This window comes from Cololabis saira, chromosome 7 (genome assembly GCF_033807715.1).
Source record: "Cololabis saira isolate AMF1-May2022 chromosome 7, fColSai1.1, whole genome shotgun sequence".
Taxonomy (NCBI): Eukaryota; Metazoa; Chordata; class Actinopteri; order Beloniformes; family Belonidae; genus Cololabis; species Cololabis saira.
Window position 1 is genome coordinate 105001 of NC_084593.1, and position 15692 is coordinate 120692.

The 15692-nt window shown below is 47.2% G+C and overlaps 1 protein-coding gene across 1 annotated transcript in view; it reads right to left on the reverse strand.

Moving 5' to 3' along the window:
• tgfbi (transforming growth factor, beta-induced) overlaps window positions 1-15692 on the reverse strand; it is a gene marked incomplete at its 5' end in the record, with an annotated part of 82055 nt that overhangs the window by 9200 nt on the left and 57163 nt on the right. Inside the window, 5 exons of the mRNA XM_061726467.1 lie at window positions 52-176; window positions 5667-5794; window positions 7361-7497; window positions 11133-11275; window positions 15299-15436. Of these exons, the coding sequence (XP_061582451.1) occupies window positions 52-176; window positions 5667-5794; window positions 7361-7497; window positions 11133-11275; window positions 15299-15436 (671 nt within the window). The remainder of the gene's footprint in view (window positions 1-51; window positions 177-5666; window positions 5795-7360; window positions 7498-11132; window positions 11276-15298; window positions 15437-15692) is intronic.

The window sequence follows — 15692 nt, forward strand, 5'->3', positions numbered from 1 at the left end:
AGTGACATCATCACCACACCGGCCAATCAGAGAGCAGCTCCAGGTACTGACCACGCCCAGCTCCAGCTTGTCCCCCTGCAGCGGCGTCAGTCTGGTGGAGGAGCCGACGCCCCCCGAGACCAGGACCCCCTGGGCCACGTGGAGGCCCAGGACCCGGGACCCGAGCTGGGGGTCACCTGGGGGGACAGAGAGAACCGGTTAGAACCAGACCAGGACCCGGGACCCGAGCTGGGGGTCACCTGGGGGGACAGAGAGAACCGGTTAGAACCAGACCAGGACCCGGACCGCTGCTGGGGGTCACCTGGAACCAGAGAGAACCGGTTAGAACCAGACCAGGACCCGGGGCCCCTGCTGGGGGTCACCTGGAACCAGAGAGAACCGGTTAGAACCAGACCAGGACCCGGGACCCCTGCTGAGGGTCACCTGGGGGGACAGAGAGAACCGGTTAGAACCAGACCAGGACCCGGGACCCCTGCTGGGGGTCACCTGGAGAAACTGGTTACCTCCCTGAAGGGAGAAATATATATTTTGTGTCCTGGAAATGCCGTGAATTCCCAAAACACAGTCTCAGTCTCATCTCAGCTCTGCACCTGCTGTTTATTAACAAATGTAACTGTGAGAGAGGCGCCCCCTATGTGGCTGTTTCACACGGGACTGGGTTCCCGTGGGACGCAGCTACGTGGCGGGAGGCCAAGACTTAGTGAAGTTATAAAGACAGCCGGAAGTTCGGGCAGAGTCTGCTGCGGGTCTAGTGCACGACGCCCAGCCGGGTTTTTTTGGCCACTCTGTCCAGGACTGTTCGGCTCTCCAGTCTTCTGTGTCGAGGTAAGAGTTATTATAAAGCCTAGCCCTGTGTAATTGTCAGTGATCTATTGATCATTTGTGGGGGATAACTTGACACATTTATCCGAGCAAAAGAGCAATTGTGTGTGTGTAATGCTTGCTTTTCTTGTGGTAATAAAGGTATTCATATATATCATTGTAGCAAAAGCGAGTGTGTGTGTGTGATTCATTTTGTGCAGCCGACCACTCTCCAGCCTTAATTGATTTTCTCCCAAAACATTTGGCGTTTGTTACTGTCTCATTTATGGTTGTCTAGTATCACTGTTTTTACTTTTAGTGTCTCTGTCCTTACTTAACTTGTTGTATGTCACTGTACATCAAACTAACTGTCATTCTGTGGTGTGTCACTGCATTATGTCTTTATTCCTTTTTCTTTTGTGTCACTGTTGTTGTATGTGCTTTTATTGTCTATATCTTAATATTACTCCCCTTCTCCCTTCCCCTTAGGAGGTCTTTCACCTCCTACCAGGCCATTGCCCTAATAAGAATGTATTCTTAGCAATTCTTACCTGATAAAATAAAGGTTTATTACTACTACTACATGTGGCTGTATGCAGCGCTGTGGAAACATCAACATGATTTGAGAATTGAGCAGGAGCGTATCTTGACCAGTCCTGATCAATATCGAGCTCTGATGTTGACGTGAATGTTGAATACTGCAGGTGGGCCAGCCTCAGTAGTAAAAACCATGATTAAAGATCTAGACAGTCTGGCTGACTGGGGAGCGGTAACACGCCCACAGAGGGACGTATCCCCACCGAGGCAGCAGCCTCAACGGGTCCGGAGGGAACCAGGACAGGGGCCCTCTAGAAAGGATGTTTGGGGCGCTCTGATTAAAGCTGGAGTCCCCTCTGTTGACATTGATGGTAAACCCACGGGTGAGCTGCGAGAACTGGCTCACAGAAAAGTGGTTTAAAGTCTCCTGTGTGAGCACTGGACTAGGATTGGGCGTGTCTCAGTTAACCTCCGTGCTGGAGACACTGCTCGAGGAGCGACCTCCACCCACTGGAGCTTTTTATGAGGCTGAGTCCGTAGCTGAAGGGGAAAGCTCTGAAGAAGATGAGGAAAGGGGTATATTTTTTGATGATGTGCTCAACCCAAAAACCAAGTTTTTTTTTGTTTTTTTTAATTGTTCTGAGGAAAAAAAACAAACGAGAGTTGGAGAATTTTGTTGTGGCTGCAAGGTGGAAGTATGAAGGCCACTTGACTGATTCTACATGTTGAAAATCTTGCAGAACTGGGTGACAATCCCAGTTAGCAAATGTTATTTGCGTGAAAACTAATCTTGTGTGTCTTATGAAGTTCTGTATGGTGCAGGAATGACCCGGTGGAGACTACTGATTGGAACCAGACCAACTGGAGATGGCTCTGAACTACGGGTTCCGCCTAAGAGGTGGTGCCGGATTCGGGGTGACCATCCTAGCTGCCCTTGGCTCTGACACACACAAGTGTTGTATGGACTGTGAAAATGCCAGTCGTACCATCATGCCATCCCACACGACGGTGTGACACCTCCTTGGAGGAGCTGGCACTGTTCTAGGCGTGTCCAACACTATTGATGCGGAGATGACCAGAACCATGTTATCAAATACTGGGAAATCAGCTCAAACGCCGTCCATTCTCTTGGACAGTGGATGCCGTCTTCTGTGGTAACACAGAAAGAGACTGCCAGTATAATCTGGAACATGCTGAAATGGAATGTTAAATTGTCTGATATGTCTAGTGAAGTGTTTGTTAACATTTCTAATGCTATCAGTGCTACTGGATGTGGTTTGCAAACTGTGCGTGCTAGATTGCAGCAGGAACAGTTCATTAGAGTGATTACGTCACCCAATGCTAACGAATTAAAGAGACTGTTTAACATTAGTAATACTCTCTGGGTCCGCATATATCCTGAAAAAACTGTCTGTAACCACGCAACCTGTACAGTTAAATGGGTCCAGATGGATGTGACTGATGTTGTGCCAATCTGTAAGTTTTATGTTTTGCCAATAATAGCCAGTAATGTGTACTGGTTTTTGAAGACTCAAGGCGATTAGTAAAGCCCAGTAACTAATGACACTTATGATTTGAAAGCTTGTGATATAACAGATAAGGGGGTTGCCTGTATGACTAAGAATAGATATCATGATCCATGTTTTGCTGGAGACGCGGCACTATGTGAGTGGTATGTTGAAGAACCTCAAGATCTTTTGTGGCAGACTGGACCCCATACTCTATGTCTAGCTACTATGCATGCTCACCCAAGGTTGCCGCAGACACTGTTCTCTGGATGTTTGAAGGACGTGTACACCTGGCACTGGAACAACCATACCTTTAGACTTACAAATTTTCTTGTCAGAACACCATCTGACGGGGGTCCAATGGAAGGCACTGAGTTTGCCCTGGACCATCTCCCTGGACAGATTCAGGTGCGCACTGAATCAGTCTACGGAGCTAAAACAGATTATTAAGTCCCATGGGTCTAACGTGTCCAGACTCCTCGTGTCGAGCCTCATCACCGGTGGAGAGGTGGTACAGTAAGGTGATAGAGCAGAATAGCGCACATCATTGGTCGGATATCTTTTCAGGAATGTCTGCTACAGCTAAGACACGTGGCGCCTCCACTGTTAATATTAGTTGTTGTATTGTGTGTGCTTACCATGTGTAATATATTCACTTGTGTCTATATAAGAAGGGTGAAACGTTCCTTCCAAAGGATTTTATATAACACCGCCCTAAGATGAAAATCTCTCTAAAAACGACTGAAGATTGGTTTGGAACGGAGAGGTACACGGTCATAGTTGACCCAGACGTTCCTGGGGATCTCTGGTCGTGTACTAACCGCGTAAATCTACATTACTACCACGATGAGAGACAATTTGACAATAGACCAGATTTGTTAAATTTTGTATGCCACTATATTCAAAATGCATGTAATGGTACAGAGGACGTAGGGGAGAAGAGGAGGATATCACTTTTGATAATCACCATGGTAATGGATACTTGTTTAGGAATTAGGACATTCCAGGCCAGAGGTGGAATGAAAGGTAAAATTTGTTTTGTGTCCTGGAATGCCCTGAATTCAACTTTTCATATTAATTATGATCATGTATTATGCTTGTTTTTGAATTAGGACATTTTCAGGCCAGAGGTGGAATGAAGGGAGAAATATATATTTTGTGTCCTGGAAATGCCGTGAATTCCCAAAACACAGTCTCAGTCTCATCTCAGCTCTGCACCTGCTGTTTATTAACAAATGTAACTGTGAGAGAGGCGCCCCCTATGTGGCTGTTTCACACGGGACTGGGTTCCCATGGGACGCAGCTACGTGGCGGGAGGCCAAGACTTAGTGAAGTTATAAAGACAGCCGGAAGTTCGGGCAGAGTCTGCTGCGGGTCTAGTGCACGACGCCCAGCCGGGTTTTTTTGGCCACTCTGTCCAGGACTGTTCGGCTCTCCAGTCTTCTGTGTCGAGGTAAGAGTTATTATAAAGCCTAGCCCTGTGTAATTGTCAGTGATCTATTGATCATTTGTGGGGGATAACTTGACACATTTATCCGAGCAAAAGAGCAATTGTGTGTGTGTAATATTTGCTTTTCTTGTGGTAATAAAGGTATTCATATATATCATTGTAGGAAAAGCCAGTGTGTGTGTGTTTGTGATTCATTTTGTGCAGCCGATCACTCTCCAGCCTTAATTGATTTTCTCCCAAAACACCCCCAGGAATCAGGAACCAACCCCAGGAACTACTAGGTTCTACTGGACCTCATACTGGTTCTACTGGTTCTACTGGACCTCATACTGGTTCTACTGGACCTCATACTGGTTCTACTGGTTCTACTGGACCTCATACTGGTTCTACTGGACCTCATACTGGTTCTACTGGACCTCATACTGGTTCTACTGGACCTCATACTGGTTCTACTGGACCTCATACTGGTTCTACTGGTTCTACTGGACCTCATACTGGTTCTACTGGTTCTACTGGACGTCATACTGGTTCTACTGGACCTCATACTGGTTCTACTGGACCTCATACTGGTTCTACTGGTTTTACTGGACCTCATACTGGTTCTACTGGACCTCATACTGGTTCTACTGGACCTCATACTGGTTCTACTGGACCTCATACTGGTTCTACTGGTTTTACTGGACCTCATACTGGTTCTACTGGACCTCATACTGGTTCTACTGGACCTCATACTGGTTCTACTGGACCTCATACTGGTTCTACTGGACCTCATACTGGTTCTACTGGTTCTACTGGACCTCATACTGGTTCTACTGGACCTCATACTGGTTCAGTTCTAGGGTCTAGGGGGTCCTGGTTCAGTTCTAGGGTCTAGGGGGTCCTGGTTCAGGTCTAGGGGGTCCTGGTTCAGGTCTAGGGGGTCCTGGTTCAGGTCTAGGGGGTCCTGGTTCAGGTCTAGGGTCTAGGGGGTCCTGGTTCAGGTCTAGGGGGTCCTGGTTCAGGTCTAGGGGGTCCTGGTTCAGGTCTAGGGGGTCCTGGTTCAGGTCTAGGGTCTAGGGGGTCCTGGTTCAGGTCTAGGGGGTCCTGGTTCAGGTCTAGGGGGTCCTGGTTCAGGTCTAGGGTCTATGGTGTCCTGGTTCAGGTCTAGGGGGTCCTGGTTCAGGTCTAGGGTCTATGGTGTCCTGGTTCAGTTGTAGGGTCTATGGTGTCCTGGTTCCGGTCTAGGGGGTCCTGGTTCAGGTCTAGGGTCTATGGTGTCCTGGTTCAGGTCTAGGGGGTCCTGGTTCAGGTCTAGGGGGTCCTGGTTCAGGTCTAGGGTCTATGGTGTCCTGGTTCAGGTCTAGGGGGTCCTGGTTCAGGACTAGACTCACGCATGATCCGGTCCAGCTCCCCCGGGTCGGCGCTGAAGGCCCGGTTCGTCGGAGCGAAGACGGTCAGTTTCCCCGGCTGGTTCAGCAGCTCCGTCATCCCCGAGGTCTGGACGGCTCCCACCAGCAGGCTGGGGGGACAGGGGGGACAAGGGAGACAGGGGGACAGGGGGGACAGGGGGACAGGGGGGACAGGGGAGACAGGGGGGACAGGGGGACAGGGGGGACAGGGGGGACAGGGGAGACAGGGGGGACAGGGGGACAGGGGAGACAGGGGAGACAAGGGAGACAGGGGGACAGGGGAGACAGGGGGACAGGGGGGACAGGGGGACAGGGGGGACAGGGGGACAGGGGGGACAGGGGGACAGGGGGGACAGGGGGGACAGGGGAGACAAGGGAGACAAGGGGGACAGGGGAGACAGGGGGACAGGGGGGACAGGGGGACAGGGGGGACAGGGGGGACAGGGGGACAGGGGGGACAGGGGGGACAGAATCAGGACCGGGACCAGGACCAGGACCAGCAGGCCATGAGTCTGAGAGAACCCAGATCACATGTGGGGTTCCTCAAGGGTCCATTCTCGGGCCACTTTTATTCTATGTGCTACCGCTAGCTCAGATGCTACCACTAGCTCAGATGCTACCACTAGCTCAGATGCTACCGCTAGCTCAGATGCTACCACTAGCTCAGATGCTACCGCTAGCTCAGATGCTACCACTAGCTCAGATGCTACCACTAGCTCAGATGCTACCGTTAGCTCAGCTACTGCTAACTTAGATGCTACCGCTAGCTCAGATGCTACCACTAGCTCAGATGCTACCACTAGCTCAGATGCTACCACTAGCTCAGATGCTACATCTAGCTCAGATGCTACCACTAGCTCAGATGCTACCGCTAGCTCAGATGCTACCACTAGCTCAGATGCTACCACTAGCTCAGATGCTACCGCTAGCTCAGATGCTACAACTAGCTCAGATGCTACCGCTAGCTCAGATGCTACCACTAGCTCAGATGCTACCACTAGCTCAGATGCTACCGTTAGCTCAGCTACTGCTAACTTAGATGCTACCGCTAGCTCAGATGCTACCACTAGCTCAGATGCTACCACTAGCTCAGATGCTACCGCTAGCGCAGATGCTACCACTAGCTCAGATGCTATCACTAGCTCAGATGCTACCGCTAGCTCAGATGCTACCACTAGCTCAGATGCTACTGCTAGCTCATGTAAAGCACTTTGTATTATCTTGTGTTGAATTGTTGTACAGATAAACCTGCCTGGTCTAGTTCTGGACCCCAGGAACCCTGACTCAGCAGTTCCTGGTCTAGTTCTGGACCCCAGGAACCCTGACTCAGCAGTTCCTGGTCTAGTTCTGGACCCCAGGAACCCTGACTCAGCAGTTCCTGGTCTAGTTCTGGACCCCAGGAACCCTGACTCAGCAGTTCCTGGTCTAGTTCTGGACCCCAGGAACCCTGACTCAGCAGTTCCTGGTCTAGTTCTGGACCCCAGGAACCCTGATTCAGAAGTTCCTGGTCTAGTTCTGGACCCCAGGAACCCCCCAGGAACCCCCCAGGAACCCCCCAGGAACCCCCCAGGAACCCTGACTCTGGTTTTGGACCCCAGGAACCCCCCAGGAACCCTGACTCTGGTTTTGGACCCGAGGAACCCCCCAGGAACCCCCCAGGTAAACCTCAGCCTCACCTGAAGCGGTCGTCGGCCTTCAGCACGTCCATGATGGTTCCCGTCGGGGGCGTCAGGACTTTGTCCACCGTGAACATGGAGCCGAAACGACCCGTCTTGTCGTGAGCCGCGATGCAGCTGTTCTCGATGCACAGGTTCTGTTAGAATCAGAATTAGAAGAATAATTATTATTATTGCTGTATTACAGCTGTATCTGTCATTAATGTCTCTATGTTGATGATACTCAGCTGTATCTGTCATTAATGTCTCTATGCTGATGATACTCAGCTGTATCTGTCATTAATGTCTCTATGCTGATGATACTCAGCTGTATCTGTCATTAATGTCTCTATGTTGATGATACTCAGCTGTATCTGTCATTAATGTCCATCTCTATGTTGATGATACTCAGCTGTATCTGTCATTAATGTCCATCTCTATGTTGATGATACTCAGCTGTATCTGTCATTAATGTCTCTATGCTGATGATACTCAGCTGTATCTGTCATTAATGTCTATGTTGATGATACTCAGCTGTATCTGTCATTAATGTCTCTATGTTGATGATACTCAGCTGTATCTGTCATTAATGTCTCTATGCTGATGATACTCAGCTGTATCTGTCATTAATGTCCCTCTCTATGCTGATGATACTCAGCTGTATCTGTCATTAATGTCTCTATGCTGATGATACTCAGCTGTATCTGTCATTAATGTCTCTATGTTGATGATACTCAGCTGTATCTGTCATTAATGTCCATCTCTATGCTGATGATACTCAGCTGTATCTGTCATTAATGTCTATGCTGATGATACTCAGCTGTATCTGTCATTAATGTCTCTATGCTGATGATACTCAGCTGTATCTGTCATTAATGTCTCTATGTTGATGATACTCAGCTGTATCTGTCATTAATGTCTCTATGCTGATGATACTCAGCTGTATCTGTCATTAATGTCCATCTCTATGTTGATGATACTCAGCTGTATCTGTCATTAATGTCTCTATGTTGATGATACTCAGCTGTATCTGTCATTAATGTCTCTATACTGATGATACTCAGCTGTATCTGTCATTAATGTCTATGCTGATGATACTCAGCTGTATCTGTCATTAATGTCTCTATGCTGATGATACTCAGCTGTATCTGTCATTAATGTCTCTATGTTGATGATACTCAGCTGTATCTGTCATTAATGTCTCTATGTTGATGTGTGCAGTAAAGTGTGTACTGAGCGTGTGCAGTAAAGTGTGTACTGAGCGTGTGCAGTAGAGGTTGTACTGAGCGTGTGCGGTAGAGGTTGTACTGAGCGTGTGCGGTAGAGTGTGCACTGAGCGTGTGCAGTAGAGGTTGTACTGAGCGTGTGCAGTAGGGTGTGTACTGAGCGTGTGCGGTAGAGTGTGTACTGAGCGTGTGCGGTAGAGTGTGTACTGAGCGTGTGCGGTAGAGTGTGTACTGAGCGTGTGCAGTAAAGTGTGTACTGAGCGTGTGCGGTAGAGTGTGTACTGAGCGTGTGCGGTAGAGTGTGTACTGAGCGTGTGCAGTAGAGTGTGTACTGAGCGTGTGCGGTAGAGTGTGTACTGAGCGTGTGCGGTAGAGTGTGTACTGAGCGTGTGCAGTAGAGTGTGTACTGAGCGTGTGCGGTAGAGTGTGTACTGAGCGTGTGCAGTAGAGTGTGTACTGAGCGTGTGCAGTAGTAAAGGTGAGTGGGTGTGTACTGAGCGTGTGCAGTAGTAAAGGTGAGTAGAGTGTGTACTGAGCGTGTGCAGTAGTAAAGGTGAGTGGGTGTGTACTGAGCGTGTGCAGTAGTAAAGGTGAGTGGGTGTGTACTGAGCGTGTGCAGTAGTAAAGGTGAGTGGGTGTGTACTGAGCGTGTGCAGTAAAGTGTGTACTGAGCGTGTGCGGTAGAGTGTGTACTGAGCGTGTGCGGTAGAGTGTGTACTGAGCGTGTGCAGTAGAGTGTGTACTGAGCGTGTGCGGTAGAGTGTGTACTGAGCGTGTGCGGTAGAGTGTGTACTGAGCGTGTGCGGTAGAGTGTGTACTGAGCGTGTGCAGTAGAGTGTGTACTGAGCGTGTGCGGTAGAGTGTGTACTGAGCGTGTGCAGTAGAGTGTGTACTGAGCGTGTGCAGTAGTAAAGGTGAGTGGGTGTGTACTGAGCGTGTGCAGTAGTAAAGGTGAGTAGAGTGTGTACTGAGCGTGTGCAGTAGTAAAGGTGAGTGGGTGTGTACTGAGCGTGTGCAGTAGTAAAGGTGAGTGGGTGTGTACTGAGCGTGTGCAGTAAAGTGTGTACTGAGCGTGTGCGGTAGAGTGTGTACTGAGCGTGTGCGGTAGAGTGTGTACTGAGCGTGTGCAGTAGAGTGTGTACTGAGCGTGTGCGGTAGAGTGTGTACTGAGCGTGTGCGGTAGAGTGTGTACTGAGCGTGTGCAGTAGAGTGTGTACTGAGCGTGTGCGGTAGAGTGTGTACTGAGCGTGTGCGGTAGAGTGTGTACTGAGCGTGTGCAGTAAAGTGTGTACTGAGCGTGTGCGGTAGAGTGTGTACTGAGCGTGTGCGGTAGCTACGTTGCGGTACACGAACACCCGCAGCCGGAGGCCCCCCAGGTGAGTGGGTGTGTACTGAGCGTGTGCAGTAGTAAAGGTGAGTAGAGTGTGTACTGAGCGTGTGCAGTAGTAAAGGTGAGTGGGTGTGTACTGAGCGTGTGCAGTAGTAAAGGTGAGTGGGTGTGTACTGAGCGTGTGCAGTAGTAAAGGTGAGTGGGTGTGTACTGAGCGTGTGCAGTAGTAAAGGTGAGTAGAGTGTGTACTGAGCGTGTGCAGTAGTAAAGGTGAGTGGGTGTGTACTGAGCGTGTGCAGTAGTAAAGGTGAGTGGGTGTGTACTGAGCGTGTGCAGTAGTAAAGGTGAGTGGGTGTGTACTGAGCGTGTGCAGTAGTAAAGGTGAGTAGAGTGTGTACTGAGCGTGTGCAGTAGTAAAGGTGAGTGGGTGTGTACTGAGCGTGTGCAGTAGTAAAGGTGAGTGGGTGTGTACTGAGCGTGTGCGGTAGTAAAGGTGAGTGGGTTTGTACTGAGCGTGTGCGGTAGAGTGTGTACTGAGCGTGTGCAGTAGTAAAGGTGAGTGGGTTTGTACTGAGCGTGTGCGGTAGAGTGTGTACTGAGCGTGTGCAGTAAAGTGTGTACTGAGCGTGTGCAGTAGAGGTTGTACTGAGCGTGTGCAGTAGTAAAGGTGACTGGGTGTGTACTGAGCGTGTGCGGTAGAGTGTGTACTGAGCGTGTGCAGTAGGGTGTGTACTGAGCGTGTGCAGTAGTAAAGGTGAGTGGGTGTGTACTGAGCGTGTGCAGTAGTAAAGGTGAGTAGAGTGTGTACTGAGTGTGTGCGGTAGTAAAGGTGAGTGGGTTTGTACTGAGCGTGTGCGGTAGAGTGTGTACTGAGCGTGTGCAGTAGAGTGTGTACTGAGCGTGTGCGGTAGGGTGTGTACTGAGCGTGTGCAGTAGTAAATGTGAGTGAGTGTGTACTGAGCGTGTGCGGTAGTAAAGGTGAGTGAGTGTGTACTGAGCGTGTGCGGTAGTAAAGGTGAGTGGGTGTGTACTGAGCGTGTGCGGTAGAGTGTGTACTGAGCGTGTGCGGTAGAGTGTGTACTGAGCGTGTGCGGTAGTAAAGGTGAGTGAGTGTGTACTGAGCGTGTGCGGTAGTAAAGGTGAGTGGGTGTGTACTGAGCGTGTGCGGTAGAGTGTGTACTGAGCGTGTGCAGTAGTAAAGGTGAGTGGGTTTGTACTGAGCGTGTGCGGTAGCTACGTTGCGGTACACGAACACCCGCAGCCGGAGGCCCCCCAGCGTCTCCAGTTCCTGCTCGTGGTACAGAGACTTGGACGAAAGCTGCTCCTTCAGGATGTGGTTGGTCAGCAGTTTCCGGAGGTCAGAGGTCATGGACACACTTCCTGTTGGACAGGGGATGTTACAGACATTATTATTATTATTTTATTATATTCTATTATATGATATGATATTATATTATATCATTATTATTATTATTATTATTATTATTATTATTATTATTATTATTATTATTATTATTATTATTATTATATTATATTATATTATATCATCATTATTATTATTATTATTATTATTATTATTATTATTATTATTATTTTTATATTATATTATATGTTAGTAGTTAGTAATTACTAGTTAGTAGTAGTAGTAGTAGTTAGTAGTTAGTAGTAGTTAGTAGTTAATTCAATTCAATTCAATTTTATTTATATAGCGTCTAATACAACAGATGTTGTCTCTACACGCTTTCCAGAGATCCAGAACATGAACATAAACATAAACATAAACATAAACATAAACATAAACATAAACATAAACATAAACCCCCGAGCAGTTATTACATAAACAATGGCAGGTAAAAACTCCCATAGGGGGAGGGCCGGGAACACAGGCCAGCACGCAGCTCCCGAGGCTCCGGCCTGCAAACATGCACAAAAGAGAAAAAAGGGGGGCCGGCACAAGAAACTACAGGAGCGATGGACAAAAATGATAGCTATGAGATATTTATAATAAATAAAAATGGTAATGGAGAAGAGAGGAAGGGAAGAGGAGAGGAGAAGAAGGGTGAGAGGCACCGCCCAGCGGATCATGTCCCCCCTGCAGCATAGGCCTATAGCAGCATATCTACCACCAAGCTATATTTGAGACTAACTATTATAGTCTTGTTCTATAGCTGCAACTATGACTACTGACTCTAACACACTAGAGTTTACACTACCTAGAGATTTACCAACACCAGCTAGAGGTTTACTAAACACTAACTATAGGCTTTACTAAACAGAAAGGTTTTAAGTTTAGTTTTAAAGGTGGAGGTGGTGTCAGCCTCCTTAACCCAGATTGGAAGTTGGTTCCATAGTAATGGTGCCTGATAGCAGAATGCCCGCCCTCCAAATCTACATTTAGATACTCTAGGAACTACGAGTAAACCTGCACTCTGAGAACAGAGAGCTCTGCCAGGAACATAAGGCACTATCAAATCTTGTAAATAATGCAGAGCTAAGCCGTTTTAGGCTTTATATGCAAGTAATAAAATTTTAAATTGGATTCTGAATTTTACAGGTAGCCAATGGAGCGACGCTAACACTGGAGAGACATGGTCTCTCCTGCTGATTCCTGTCAGTACTCGTGCTGCTGCATTTTGGATCAGCTGGAGCCTATTCAGCAAATTACTTGGACATCCTGCTAACAACACATTACAGTAATCCAGTCTTGAAGATACAAACGCATGAACTAGTTTTTTTGCATCACTCTGCGAGAGGATTTTCCTAATTTTTGCAATATTACGGAGATGGAAAAACGCTATTTTACAAACCTGATTGACATATGGTTTAAACGACAAATCCTGATCGAAAATAACACCAAGGTTTCTCACAGTTGCACTGGAAGCCATCGCAACACCATCTAATCCCTTCCTAAGATGCTCTGGACCAAGAATGATAACCTCTGTTTTATCTGAATTTAGAAGCAGGAAATTTCTGGACATCCAGTCCTTGATGTCCCTAAGACATGCCTGAAGTTTAACTAACGGTTCTGTCTCATCCGGCTTCATAGACAAATAGAGCTGCGTATCATCAGCATAACAATGAAAGTGTATGCCGTGATTCTGGATTATACTTCCCAATGGCTGCATGTATAAACTGAACAAGATTGGCCCTAGCACTGAACCCTGCGGAACACCATAACAGACCCTTGACTGTTCTGAAGAAACCTCATGTACATGAACAAACTGGAACCTGTCAGATAGATATGATTTAAACCAACGTAGAGCTGTCCCTTTAATCCCAACAACATGCTCTAACCTGTGCAGTAAAATGCCATGATCTATAGTGTCAAAAGCAGCACTGAGGTCCAGTAGAACCAGTATGGACACTAATCCCTTATCTGAGGTCCAGTAGAACCAGTATGGACACTAATCCCTTATCTGAGGTCCAGTAGAACCAGTATGGACACTAATCCCTTATCTGAGGTCCAGTAGAACCAGTTTGGACATTAATCCCTTATCTGAGGTCCAGTAGAACCAGTATGGACACTAATCCCTTATCTGAGGTCCAGTAGAACCAGTATGGACACTAATCCCTTATCTGAGGTCCAGTAGAACCAGTATGGACACTAATCCCTTATCTGAGGTCCAGTAGAACCAGTATGGACACTAGTCCCTTATCTGAGGTCCAGTAGAACCAGTATGGACACTAGTCCCTTATCTGAGGTCCAGTAGAACCAGTATGGAAACTAATCCCTTATCTGAGGTCCAGTAGAACCAGTATGGACACTAGTCCCTTATCTGAGGTCCAGTAGAACCAGTATGGACACTAGTCCCTTATCTGAGGTCCAGTAGAACCAGTATGGACACTAGTCCCTTATCTGAGGTCCAGTAGAACCAGTATGGAAACTAATCCCTTATCTGAGGTCCAGTAGAACCAGTATGGACACTAATCCCTTATCTGAGGTCCAGTAGAACCAGTATGGACACTAGTCCCTTATCTGAGGTCCAGTAGAACCAGTATGGACACTAATCCCTTATCTGAGGTCCAGTAGAACCAGTATGGACACTAGTCCCTTATCTGAGGTCCAGTAGAACCAGTATGGACACTAGTCCCTTATCTGAGGTCCAGTAGAACCAGTATGGAAACTAATCCCTTATCTGAGGTCCAGTAGAACCAGTATGGACACTAATCCCTTATCTGAGGTCCAGTAGAACCAGTATGGACACTAATCCCTTATCTGAGGTCCAGTAGAACCAGTATGGACACTAATCCCTTATCTGAGGCCATAAGGAGGTCATTCGTGACTCGAACCAGTGCTGTCTCTGTGCTATGATGCATTCTGAACCCTGACTGAAAGACTTCAAACAGATCATTTCTATACAAATAGTCACATAACTGGCTTGAAACTGCCTTTTCCAGAATTTTAGACACAAATGGAAGGTTGGAAATTGGTCTATAATTAGCTAAGGTGTCTGGGTCAAGAGAAGGTTTTTTAAGTAAAGGTTTAATTACTGCGACTTTGAAAACCTGTGGTACATATCCTAAGCTTAGGGATAAGTTAATTTGGTCCAGTATTGTCGTACCAATAAGAGAAAAAATATGTTTGAATAGTGGAGTCGGGATGGGGTCTAACATACATGTGGTTGACTTAGCTCTATTAACGAGTGAAGTCAGCTCAGGGAGGTCTATAGGATCAAAACAGTCTAGAGACAAGTCAGAGCCTAGGGAAGTCGCTAAAGCTGAAGAAACGCCTACAACCAGCTGGTTGATTTCTTCTCTAATTCTCGTGATTTTACTGTTAAAGAAACTCATAAAGTCCTCACTACTGAGAGCTGCAGGAATGCACGGCTCAACAGAGTTGTGACTCTTTGTCAGCCTGGCTACAGTGCTGAACAGAAAACGTGGGTTACTTTTGTTATCCTCTATCAACGTTGAATAATAAGCTGTTCTGGCTTTGCGAATGGCTTTTTTATATACTATTAGAATATCTTTCCATTCACGATAAGAGTCTACAGACCTACAAGAGTACCACTTCCTTTCTATTTTACGCACGTTTTGTTTCAACATGCGGATATCTGAATTGTACCAGGGAGTTAAGCTCCTGTGGCTAGAAACCCTCCTTTTTCAAAGGAGCAACTTCATCTAAAGCCGAGTGCAACAGATCAGCAGTGTTACTAGCAAGAAAATCAACATCAACATCAGAGGTAGAACCCAGGTCACTGGCCTCTATTGCTTCAGTAGAGGCTTCACTATTTTCCACTGTCGTAAGGTGAGAAATGGTCTCCTTAAATTTAGCAATAGCTTCATCAGACAAACATCTGCTAAAATAATAGTACTAGTTAGTAGTAGTAGTAGTAGTTAGTAGTAACTATTTAGTAGTTAGTAGTAGTTTCTAGTTAGTAGTTGTTTCTAGTTAGTAGTTACCTTTGAAGGCGTCGTTCAGGGGAGCCAATAGCGTCAGGGCCTCCGAGCCGCTCAGGTGGGAGGAAAGTCCCGCCTCCACAAACAGCCTGGTCGCCGTGGAAACGGAGGAGCTCTCAGCTAGCTCCAGTAGCGTCTTAGCTAGCAACACAAACACACCTTTAATTAGTACAAACACACAGTACTACTGGTACTACTGGTACTATAACTGGTACTACTGGTACTACTGGTACTACTGGTACTATAACTGGTACTACTGGTACTACTGGTACTACTGGTACTATAACTGGTACTACTGGTACTATAACTGGTACTACTGGTACTATAACTGGTACTACTGGTACTACTGGTACTACTGGTACTATAACTGGTACTACTGGTACTACTGGTACTATAA